The sequence below is a fragment of the Vanellus vanellus genome, assembly GCF_965231255.1.
Source record: "Vanellus vanellus genome assembly, chromosome: 6".
NCBI lineage: Eukaryota > Metazoa > Chordata > Aves > Charadriiformes > Charadriidae > Vanellus > Vanellus vanellus.
The window spans coordinates 7,947,361-7,959,695 of record NC_138911.1 but is presented as its reverse complement, the minus strand read 5'-3'; the positions used below and the strand labels follow the sequence as shown (position 1 = coordinate 7,959,695).

The 12,335-nt window shown below is 47.5% G+C and overlaps 1 protein-coding gene across 2 annotated transcripts in view; it reads left to right on the top strand.

The window, feature by feature from the left end:
* Positions 1-1,876: 1,876 nt before the first annotated feature.
* MPPED2 (metallophosphoesterase domain containing 2) overlaps positions 1,877-12,335 on the top strand; it is a 107,910-nt gene continuing 97,451 nt past the window's right edge. Inside the window, exons 1-2 of one of the 2 annotated variants that reach the window (XM_082485807.1) lie at positions 1,877-1,974; positions 7,108-7,351. In XM_082485807.1, coding sequence (XP_082341933.1) covers positions 7,224-7,351 — 128 coding nt within the window. In that variant the 5' untranslated portion in view covers positions 1,877-1,974; positions 7,108-7,223. Of the gene's footprint in view, positions 1,975-7,073; positions 7,352-12,335 lie in introns of those variants that run through there. The other variant, XM_082485808.1, reaches the window with a different exon arrangement.

Genomic DNA, 12,335 nt, shown 5'->3' with positions numbered 1-12,335 from the left:
CTAGATGTGGCATGAGGACACAAATACAGGAAAAGTCCTTCTGCTGCAACTGCAGAGAAGGGATGCGGCAGGTTCAGGGTCAAACCTGCTCCTCCTCACCCCTCTCCATGTTTTTATATTTAAGCTGGCAGCGGTACCAGTGAAGCTATCCTGTCTTCTTCATGTCCCCAGTTGCTCATCTCGCTCCCTGCCTTGTTCCAGCGGAAACATTTGTGCAGTTATGAAGTGGATCAGATGAGGAGACTGACCCGCACCAAAACAGACTGCTTTTCCCTCGTGCTCGCTGGATCGGTTTCCCAGGCGGGCTTCCCCATTCTCACGAGGGCTGGTGCAGGGACAGAAGTGGGGTAAGTGGGCTGAATGCTGGATTGCTTATTTTACAGCAGTGTCAGAGTAAGTCAGCTAAAAATCTTTGTGGAACTATGGCCTCAGACTCCATTCCAGGCAAACATTTCCTGGAAATGTTGCTTTGATTAGGTGAGGAGGACGACTCACCAGTGGGTCATTTCGTCTGAAACAGGAATTTTCCTTTGGTGATTCACAGTGCGTACTTCTATTAAAAGGGGAAATGACAATAGTAAAAAAAAAAAAAAAAAAAATCAGACTGAAAGGTCTAATATAAAATTAGACCTTATGCTATTTCGTCTTTTTTTTTCAGGTTGATTTTTCTTAATTTGCTATGCTTCTAAACAGGACAACCCATCCTAGTGGGTTTCTGCCTGGCAATACTGGAGACCCTTCTCATTGTTTTCAACAACAAAGAAAAACCTGCCTAGTTGCCGTGCATATCCAAAGGTTGGCCAGAGTCAAAATTGCTTGTTTAAAATACGTAGGACACTACTTACTCTTAAAGGCCTGCTAGAAGCTTTTATTTTCTGTCAGCTCGATTATTCCAAATTATCTGGAATTCTTTCCTCCTCTTTTTTTTTTTTTTTTCTCTCCATTGTAAGGGTATGACTGTGGAAGTCCCCCCTTGTGTTTGCTGTCTTGAAAGTAGAACAAACACCTCTCATCTTTACTTTGTTACTGTTGTGGCTGTTGACACAATTGCTGTGGGTTTTGGAGAAAAAAAAAAAAAAAGACAACAGCAACCTCTCTGATACTACCTCTCCATAGGAAAGCCCCAATTACCCTAAGAAAATGTTCAGCCTCACAGGCTAACCCTACAGTAGTGTTTCTTTATGTATTTTTTTTTCCTGGTTGCTGAGGGTAGTTTATCTACAGAAGGAGCAGAGCACTGCATTGATACCTAATGGTGAAAGGTGCGGGAGGTGGGAAAACCCGTTTCGAGGATTATTTATTTTTTATTATTATCATTGTTGCTGTTGTTATTTATTTATTTTCTCATTTATGTAGGCAGGGGAAGGGCCGGGCGGCGATGCGCGGTGCCGGGCCGGCCGTGGGTGCGGGCTGCGGGCCGGGGGCTACCCCGGGGGTCGGGGGGATGGTGTCCCGGCGGGCTCCCGGCACTGCCCCCCCCCCCCCCCCCGCTCCCCCGGGGCTGTGGCAGCCCCCCAGCCCCCCCTTGACCCCGGCGGGGCGGCAGAGCCGCTGGTCTCGCCGGCTCGGGGGGGGGGGGGGAAGGCTGTGCCGCACTTGGGAAATGCAGCAGCGATTGCTCCCTCCCTCTCTCCCTCCCTCCCTGCCCGCCCGGGGGGGTGAAGTGCGAGGCAGCGGGAGGAGCCGTGTGTGTGTGTGTGTGTGTCTGCGAGCAGCGCTCCGTGGCCGCCGTGTTTCCTGGTGCCTGCTCCCTGACCCCAGTGGCAGCCCCGCTCACTGCACCGCGCCCGCCGCCGCCCCGCACCCGGCCCCGGCCCCGGCCCCACACCGCCGCCGCCGCCGCCGCCGGGCACCGCCGCGGGGTCGGGCGCAGGCTCTGCCCCGGCCGCGCCCCCGCAGCCCCATGGAGCGGCCCCGCCGCCCGCGCTGAAGGCATCCCCGACCCGCCCGCAGCGGCAGCCGGCGGAGGGAAAGGTGAGCGGCCGCCGGGGTCGGTGCCTCCGTGCCGGGGGCGGGCGGGGGGGGGGGGGGGGGGGAATCCGGCGGCGCACAAAGCGGCGGGTTAGAGGTGCCGTGTCATGGACGAGAGCGGGGGGAGAGCGGGCGGCAGCTCCGGCGGCGGGGCCAGCCTCCTGCAAACAATAATAAGGATAAAACCGGCCGCCCGCTCTGCCTGCCCTGCCTCCCCCGGCGCGACCGCCCCGAGCCCGCTGGGTCGGGTCGGGTCGGGTCGGTGCGGCGGCGGCGGTGGTGGTGGTGGCGGTGGCGGCGCTTCCCCGCAGCCGCGGCGGCTTTTTTCGGCGGCGCTGAGCCAGCCCGCCCTGCCCTCCTCCCCCAGGCCGTGCCCCCGCTGCCCTCCGCCGCCGCCTGGCTTCTCGGCCGGGGTGGGTGGCGGCGGTGTGTGGGGAGGGGGGGTGCGGGCAGGGCTGGAGGTGGGCTGGGGGCGGGAGGCGGTGTGGCGGCGCGGGGGTCGGGGCGGGGGGCGGCGCGGCGGGGCCGGGAGGGTAGGCCGGGGAGCATTGTGCCGGCCGGGGCCAGCGGGAGGGCGGCAGCCCCGGCGGGGGGGACGGGGCTGCCGGTGCGGAGGGACCCGGAGGTGGAGAGGGAGGGAGGGAGGGAGGGGGGGGGACACACGGACACGACACACGCCGCAAAAGTAAAGAGGGTATCGCGCGTTGCTTTGCCGTTCCCCCGGCGGAGTTTCCCCCCTTCTCCGTTTCACCGGCGGGAGAAGCCGCTTTGAAACCGTGATCTCGGAGGCCTCAAGCACTTGGAAGCGTTCCGGGGGTGGGGGCGAGGTGCGGGGGGGCGGCGCGGTTGGCACTGCCGGAATAAAAAGCAGCGGGCACCCCCCCCCCCCCTTCCCCCCCGCGGTGGAGTTTATTGCATCCCTCCCCCGAGCATCTTCTCTTGCCCCCCCAAAAAATAAAAATCACTTCGGTTCTGTGGCTGGGGGGGTGGGGTGGGGGGGGGTGTTGTGATGCGAACTTTGTGCGCCACGGCACGTACCGCACTAAAATTGCGGCAATGCCCCCTCGGTGGCAGACCGGGGACCGGAGGGGGGGGGGGGGTACACCGGGGCGGGCAGGGGGCGCGGGGCGGGGGCTGCGGCACACGCCGGGACGGGGCCGCGCCGGAGCCATTGGCCACCAAGAGCCATCAATCACCGGGGGGGGGGGGGGGGGGAGCGAGCCCGGCGCCCCGCGGGGCCGCGGCCGGGGCGGCCCGGGAGGCGGCGGCGGCGGTGGTGGGGAGCGGCGGGGAGCCCAGGTACCGGGGGTCGGTGATTTATTTTTGGGGTGTCGGGGTGCAGCTCCCCCCGGCAGCCGGCGGGTAGGCTGGAGCCCGGAGTTGGCCGCGAACTGCAGCGCAGCATCGCGGGGGCTGTCGGGGCAGTTGCGAAACGACCCCCCGGGGGTACGGCGCCGGGGGCACCCGGAGGGGGGGGGGTGTGAGTGTGTGTGGCAGCGGCCGGTGCCCGCGGTCCGCCTGGGTGTAGCGGGTTTTGATGGTGTAACAGTGTCGGGATAGTGGATGTATCCGCGGAAGGTGTTGACACGCAATTAACCCTTTCCGTCTCCCGCCTTTCAGCGTTCTCTCTGACAACGCCGGAGCAGCCGGGAGGCAAATTGCCGAAATTCAGCCGAGGAGGGCGTATAAATTTTATTGAGGAGGGGAAAAGCGTGTTAGTGTGTGTGGGTTTTTTGGGTTTGTTTTTTTTTTTTTTTTTCGCGTGCCTGTGTGTGCGTGTACATAGGTAGAGGCTGTGCGGGCAGCTCGCCCCGGCATGTAACCTTGCGCTTTAAAATTACGTACCCGCGCTTATTTGGTGATAAGTTTTTTTGATACGGCAGTACTAGGGCGGTTTAAAATCAGCTGCGCGTAAGTTTGTGTCAGCCCTTTTGTGAAAAAGTGCGGGTTTATACCCGTAAAACGGAGCAGATGTATATACAATAGCATATCTCCCGTTTCCCTGTCGGTACGAATCCACGCTGGGAAAAGGGCTGTTGCTCCCAGGATAACAGCTCTGTTTGGGAGAACAGAGGGTGCTAAAAAAAAGAATAAAATAAAATCTTCATTTAGGTTTTTAATACAGTCATTCTTACTCAAAACTGCCACATAAGGCATAGAAGATATTGCACATTGTTTTACTTGACAGATGTGAAAAATAATGCAAGTTTTATTCTTTTGTACTCCTCTCCTGTATGTGATCTTCAAAGAGCGATTGCAGTTGGCGAAAGAAGAACGGTACTGATTCAAAGTAGCCTTTTTAATTTTTTTTTTTTTAATCTTGGGCCTAAAATAAATTTGTTTTGAAAGTTTTGAAGTGTTCGGCTCCTTTTGGATATTTTCTTCACAGAAGTTCACAGTAAAGAAGGTAATAATTAAATACTTCTGGTAGGTGAACTGTAGTACTCTGTAGAGCCCTAAACGGAAATTAAAAGAATTGATAGAGAAGCCAGCTTCAAATTTTACTTTTTTTTCCAGTCCAGCATTTGTTGTTGAACTTCATTTTAAAAGGATGCTTTTGTTCGGCTTTGTCTTAGTTTAAGTATAGAGATTTATTTTTAAGATTAAAGATTGGAACAATGGGAAGCGATTGCAGCTTATATACTTATAATCTTATTGTAAGTCAACTTTAAAGTATTTAATACAGCTATTCAAGGATCCTCTTATCATTTGTTTTATGCCGGTTAGTTGTAATTTCTTTCTGTAGCATGGATTGTTATAAACCTTGTAAAAAAATGCTTATTATCTTTATGTATAATTCACTCTCATGAACAAATTGGATTTTTTTCCATGAGTGAACTATAATATGAAATTTAATGTTCTGACCTTTCTTATGCTAGATTACTGAAAATAGTGTGATTTAGCTTCTCTGAGAGCCCAAGCATATTTTTGTTGGTGATTTAATGTGTTGTTTTATATTGTAGCTTTTAATTATGAAAAAATAACATTAGACATGTAATTTTCACACTACTACTTAATTTACGCAGCCACTGAAGTTCTTGTTGGGTAAAAGAAAAACTTAGTTGTTTTGTGTTTGGTTTTTTTTTTTTTTTTTTTCCCTGGGAGCTTTGATGGCTAGTATTCTTGTTAATGACAGTCATTTCTCTAACAGGAAGATGTTTTCATTTGTCTTTACTTTTCAGTGCAGGGCAATTATGCTGCTCTGTGTTGCACACTCTTGGTAGTTCCTATCTCAAAAGAATTACCGTACTTGGAACAGGACTGCAATTTGAAGCAGGTGTTGTGTTTTACTGTTATGCAAAATAACACTAAAATATAATTGTAAGGGAAATTAAGGAAACAGCTGCAAACTTGGTATGGTAACCGCTACATTATGATTCGCGAGCAGTTGTTGCACGCATCTTACATCACTTCTAACGCAGCAGAGATTTGGGTTAGTAAAGCTCACCGTGCTCATTTTTACTCCTGAAACTATTGTGCTTATTCTTACGAGGCAGGATCAGTGCAAAGACCAGACCATAACCTTAGTTACGGAGATGTGCTGTCTCACTAGTGACTCGGTTTTTAAATGGGAACTTTATGGTTTCGTTTCTTTTCTCTGTTTGGTTTTTTTTTCCCCCTCCCCTCCAATGATCAAGAAGATGAAGGATAGAACCCAATTACTGGAATGAAGGTTGCAGAATGTCTTAACCCAACTAACATATGGAAGCCTACGTAGGCCTGAGGTTGTAAAATAGTAAAATAAATGGCCTATAGCAGGCCATCTGCCATTTGCAGGGCATTTTGATCGGTCTTCGTGCCAAACTGGAAATTAGTCTTTGTATTAAAAATATATTTTGAATACAAATCAAAGATTCCAAACGCTTAACGTTACACGTGGCAAACACATTTCTGTCTGGGAGCTAAGAGAAGTCCAGGAAAATCACACTGGAAAAATACTGCGCAGTTTGGTGCTCAGGGCTTAAGTTATTCTCTTCTCTTTCGATCTCATTGTCTTCCCAGTAAGCAGTGGTTTACGTTTGTAAATTGCACACTGGATACGAAAAATCTATGGCGTGTGGCAACTAAAGGGGTGATAGCACAACTGATGCAAAGCGTCATGGTTTCGTGTAAGTCCTCGGAGCTGGGATAGCGTGCCCCAGCTGAGGCTCTGCCTCATAAATGGCTTTTAAAGAGTTGCTCATCTTGAAAGTGTTCTTCAAACATCGGCTGATCAATTTTCCCAAAGTCCCTCTGAAAGGAAGGCAGCTGAGGTATCCTCGGTTTATTGATTGAAGAAATTGAAGCGCAGATTCTGTGCGGGGAACTCGACAGAGATGAGGTTTGGGAAGTTTCGGGCTATTGGGCTTACGCTCGTGTTATAGAATGCTTCCAGTCTTAATGCAAAATATGTTTAAGAGCACTTTGAAGAAGTGAACGGTAGGAATGCCTAGAGAGGGAAGAGCATATTTCTTTCATCTTATGCAGAAATATTTATGCAGAAAATTGCACTTAAATCTGTCAGATAAATCATTACTTACTATCTGGTGATGAATCCAAACCAGTTTCATTGCTAGCACGCTATAACATGGGCATTTTGATAAAGTTGTCTTGATACTAGGCTTTTTCTGGCCAGATAAATACTGTGATTCGAATGTCTTTGGGTGTACCTTTTGCTATGCAGTTGTAAAATTTTCTGCTTTGCATCAGCTTCTTATAAGTCTCTCAGATGTAACATTTTGTAAAGCTTAAACAGGGCCTTGAAAACAAGCGTGTGTATTTGTGGAAAGCCCTTTGTCCTTCAGGAAACTGGGTCCACTTGTTATTTTCCGTGGTCGCAATTAGCACAAGACGTTATTTAGAATAAAGAATAGTAAATGTGGAGGTTTTAACTGGAGCTTTCAACACAAGTTGTTTGGTTTTTTTCTGAAGGTAGAGCATTCATCCTTTGGATGTATTTAATGATGGTGGAGTTAAATGATGAAGTAATTAAAGAAAAAACGTGAATAGTAACGCTTAGAGAGTAGGGCGATGGGTACATCAAAAATACAGAAAAAGATCTTCGGATGGAAATTGGGAGAGGATAGAGGGATGTGTCTCTGTGTGTTTACATCTCCTTTGAGTTGATGGCAGCGTGTGCTCTTTCTCTCCTGGCAGAGGTCCGCGGAGTAGATGAGGAGCTGCTGGGAGTCGGGAGCCGCCTGGAACACAATGCCCTACCCCGCTCCTGGCCTTGGGAAGTTGTGAGCTGCTCATGTCCATAAGGAGGAAGGATGGCTCATGGAATTCCTTCACAAGGCAAAGTTACCATAACGGTGGATGAATACAGCTCCAACCCAACACAGGCGTTTACACACTACAACATTAATCAGAGCAGGTTCCAGCCTCCGCATGTGCATATGTGAGTATTCCTGACGTCGCCTGCGTGTGTGCCTGCGTGTGCGGCTGCCTGTGCCTTGGAACCGCCAACCGCTGCTGGCGGAGCGGGTTGAAAACTGGTAACCGAATTGGTTAGTCGCGTTAGCTAATAGGCAATGCGGTCATCGAATTTCGTACGCGGCGTGTTTGAGGAACACTGCTCCATCATCTCCTGGCGAGGATGACTTGTGCCTGGGGCTTGGGGAAACGTGGCCCAGCGATGACTAATAGGGGACATTTTCTGAAACTTGTCACATCGCTGATCTCACATGAGCTCGCCGGAGGGTCCCATTGCTTTAAGATTGAAGTTCCCTTCCCCCAGCCCTTACACTCAGCTGCGAAATAGGCCTAATTGGGACTAATTGTGGTCCCCCCCCCCCCTCCCGATCACTGAATCCTTTGTCCTGCTGGTTGCGAGTGGAACGTGTGCCGCATGCTGCCATCCCCGCTCCACTCGCAACCCGCCACAGAGGCGGCGGCGGGGGCTGCCCGGTGCTTCCTCCCCAGAAATACAAACCCCTGGCCCGCGCTTAAACCAACAAAAGCCTGGGAAGTGGGGAGCTGAGGGCTTCTTCCCTCACCTGCGCGTTCCTGGGGATTGGGTGACCCGCGGGATCTGCCGCACGCCGCCCAGGCACAATGGGTTGCCCTAAGAGCTGAGGATCGGTTTGAACGCCGAATTTCCGTCCCATTGTTTAGTTAAGTTTGATCTTTATCGGTTATTTCTGCTGAGGTCCTTTTTCTTTTAAGGTTAGTAGACTGAAAAGCACGTGAGACTAAAACAAAGGCGACATCTCTTGACCTCCTGCCTGCCATTGTTAGGCAGGATTTTGAACGATGCCACACTATTGAATTTGATAAGGGTTTTGCATAATAAGGGAGGGAAAGTTGTATGGTACTTCATTGCATTTTTGTTATGTAGAAGCTTGCCGGAAGAGTCACAATGTAGGAGTTCAGCACCTTCTAATAGGATTTCGTGTGGTTACAATCTTCCTAAAAGGCAACTTTCCTTTCGGAAGGATGCCGAAGAGCGCCTGTTGTGCATGTGACTTTTCAAGGTGGAAAAAGTTTTCGTTAATTACACTCCATGTATGACTACAACGGTGATGTAACTCCTTTTAGAAATGTTTCCATTTCTCGATTCACTTTTCAGACCTTTTGTCAGCAAATTTCTGTTGGGCGTTTTGCGCTCCAGACTGCACTTCTGACTGACGTTAAGTACGTGTCAGAACAAACAAAAGAAACGTAGAAAGCGGTTTTAAAGAGCCCCTTCTTATTGACATCGATTTCAGTGGGAGCTGATTTGAGGACCAACTGAGTGTGGCATTCAACATTGTAGAAATTGCTCGTGCTTTGTTTCAAAAACTCACAAACAATTCCACAGCTACTTCGCTACTAATTTGTGTATTTCTTAAACCGTATTGACTTGGCAGATGTTTTCAAAGATATTTTACTTGTTTGGAGAAATTGTGTAATTGAAATAAATACTGAAACGATAAAGTACAATACAGTGACGGTATTTTAAATGCTTCTTAACTGAAATGCCGCAGCTCTCTTAAAATCAGTAATTTGGTTTCAAGGAAGGGTGTGGCATACCAAAAGGGAGATCCAAATTTAGAACAATCGGAAGGGGATTGATTAGTCTCAGATTTACCATGGACGCAAAGAAAACAGTGTTGCAGTGCGGGAGGTGAGTTCAGGTGTGGGTCGGGATAGCAAATGATGGGGTGTACAAAACCCGTTGAGGAAAAACTTGACAGGATGCTGCCAGGTGTGTGGGGTTGTGGGTGGGGGAGAGCGAGGAAGGGAAGGTACGGCTGTGGGTTTGTGTGATGGTAAGAACAGTAGAGTTATTTCTGGGGAGGAGAGACTGGGTTGCGTGGTGGCTTCAGAAGGGTCCTTATTTGCCTTCCCAACACGTTGTAATGGAAGCGTTGAGCGTATTTCTGAAAGAGGATAATCAAGCAAGAAACCTGGACAGAAAATTGGTAAAAGCAGTATTAGCAAAGAAAACATGATCTTTTTTTGCCATGTTGTGTCTTTCTGGTGTCACATTGCTGTAGCTGCCAGGATTGTTTAATTTGATTTGCTTTTACAGCCTGCTTTTCTTTTTTGCTATCTGAAAGTAATAAGTGCTTTTTTTTTTTTTTTTTTAAGAGGAAATTTGAGGAAGTTTTATTAATTAGTGAAAAACTTATTTAAAAAAATCATGGGATGATGAGAAATGAGTAAAGCAACAGGGGAGCTGAGCGATATGGCATGTATTTGAATAGCGGGGCAGTATATCGTTACAGGGCCCTGCTGCGTACCATAAATCAGTGGCTGGGTGCAGCTTAAGGAAATATTTCCTAAAGGAAATATTATTTTTTTTTTTAAAGCAATTTCTTCATGGGTATGCATCTTCACGTGCAAAAGTGAGATCCGTGGCGTACACTGAGCCATTTCTGGTTCCAGTATCCTCTGGGCCCAACTCTCGGCTGGAGCAGAGTAGATGGAGAGTCTGTGGAACATCACCAGCATAAACCTGCTGGTTAAGGCTCTACTGGCGTTACTCTGCCTGTTCCGTGGGACACGCGTCCTGTGCTTTCTCCCGCTTTCATTTTGTGCCTTTCATGTGATAGTGTCATGTAGTTCAGTCAGCAGGGATACAGTTCTCTTTTATCATCTTTATATGTATTTTTACACCAGCACTTCTTAGTGAATCTGTTTTAAGTGTACTATTAGGTAAATTACAGTGAATTAAAGCTCCCTTTGCTTGGGCTGGCTGCGACAGCAGCTTTGTCAGTTACTTAAGCTCTGGTATAGTATGACTTTTCAATCAGTTTGTCCTGTCTTTGTATTTTATTTCTCTAATAATTAATGTTTGAACAGGTGTTTTAAAGACATTTTTTACTGTACGATTATTTTGGATAAAGGGACATCATGTTAAATATTTTGTCATCTTGAAGCAATGCTCCCACCCACAGGTTTCACTTATTTTCTGAAGATGCTATGAAATTCCTGTATTTGAATGTTTTGTACAAGTCACGTTTACTTCCAGTTAGTTTTAATTAACAGCATCGCCTTAGTTCCTTGCTTTAAAGGTCAGCTGCAAAATAGTAACAATTATAATATGCCTCCCTTTGCGTCTTAATTATTATTATTGTTTTGAAAGTCTTCATGCTTTCTTATTTTTTGTCAGGAATCGTGACTTCAAGAGACAAATGCTTCTTGTTCCTTCAGTGTAGTGCTGCCAAGTATTATAAGTTGGTTTGTTTTGTTTTGGGTTTTGGGTTTTTTTTTTTTTTTTTTTTCGTTAAAAAAAAGAGGAAAGGAAAAGCTTTTAATCCTGTTTAGACCCTAGAGATGTTGTGTATGAGGCTACGGTCAGCGGTGCCAAGGATAGCGGTGAGCAGCAGTAGGATGCAGCCGGGGGACAGGATGGGCGCGCGTGGGAGGAGCTGGCGGCAGGTACGCCTTGAGCGGCGGAAGGCTTCGTTCTCTGAAACTACGGCCTCAAAGTAGAGAGAGGGAGAGAATTTCAACTACTGTAAGCAAACCGTAGGAAAAAAGTGAGAGTGACTAACCTTAGAAGATAATTGAATTCATCAGGTATATACGTCATTTGCTTAAGGTGTACTTTTTTTTTTTCTTTTACCTCTGCAGCTTTACAGTAGGTCACCACAGCGGGTCCTTAAACCGTTTTATTTAACGGGAATTACTGAGGCTCGGTTTTGCGGAACCTTCTCGTCTCACCCTTTTTTCTCCTCAGACCAATGGAAAGGAGCTGAGAAGGAAATGGGACAAATCCAAATGGAAAACTATTTTCTTAGGTTTTAACCAGAGCAAAAAAATTCTTCCCCATTTACTCTCAGGGGGAAAAAAAAAAAGGGGGAGAGTGAGATAAACTTAGTGTCTTTCTTGTGGAAAATGCCGGTTTGGACAGGCGCAGCTGGTGAGGGCGAGGGGGTTTTGTGGGGCCAAACTAATTGTAGCCCGAGCTGCCGCCGGCTGAGCCTTTTGGGGGAGTTCATTGCCTTTCCTCTGCTCCCACCAGAATGGCACGGTGGCTAGTTTTTAGGGTACCTGAAATACACGATAAAATGCTGGTACGGTTTAAATTCAGTAGTAGGGGAATAAGAAAGAGAGAGGTTCCTGTGCCGGCGCGAAAGTCTTCTAAATGAGTTTATTCATACCTGGAGATACATTGAACAATCTGTAACTATATAATTTTACTGCCTTTTCTGTACTGGAGTAATTCCCTGTGTGAATATTCTTAGTTTAAAACAAAGAGTATAAACAGAGTTTTATATCAGTAGAAATATATATGCATAGTTGAATAAAGTATTTAAGTGTATAAGTGTGTATAAATGTGTATATATAATAGTGGTAATATAAAAATATAGCTGTATAATCACAGAAGGAAAAACTTTCAACTGTGACAAAGCCTTAAATTGTTAAAACACAGAGATCTTATTAGACTACTAACCTTGAGAAATAGGATCTTGCGTATTTTCGTTTTTTTCTTGAGGAAACCATCCTACATTTCATGAGCTTTGTAAAATCCCACTGAGATTAGAGGGAAATCGTCCATTTGATTTGTAACGTTCTCAACTTTTGTTTCATATAAGGTGTGTGATATCTAGGGGGAGGGGGAAAGAGTTGGCAGTAGTAGAATATGGGGGGGGGGAGAGTGGAATTGGGGGTTCCAGCAGAAAGGCGGGAGGACGACAGCTGTGGGTGAGAATCCTTACAGCTGTCCCCAAATAAACAGCCCCCCTTCAAAAAGAGGACCGTCAGCTAATTGCGTTTTCAGATTCTCCTGCAACAGGACACTGGAAGATGAGTTGCAAAGAGGCTAATTTTAACTGTCATAAAGAAAACTTTTACTGGAGCGTGTGCGTATGTTTGCCTGAGTTTAAATAATGAAAGATTTCTACTGATCTTAATGATTTTGTTACTGATTTTGCAAAATCTAAGCATAAAAT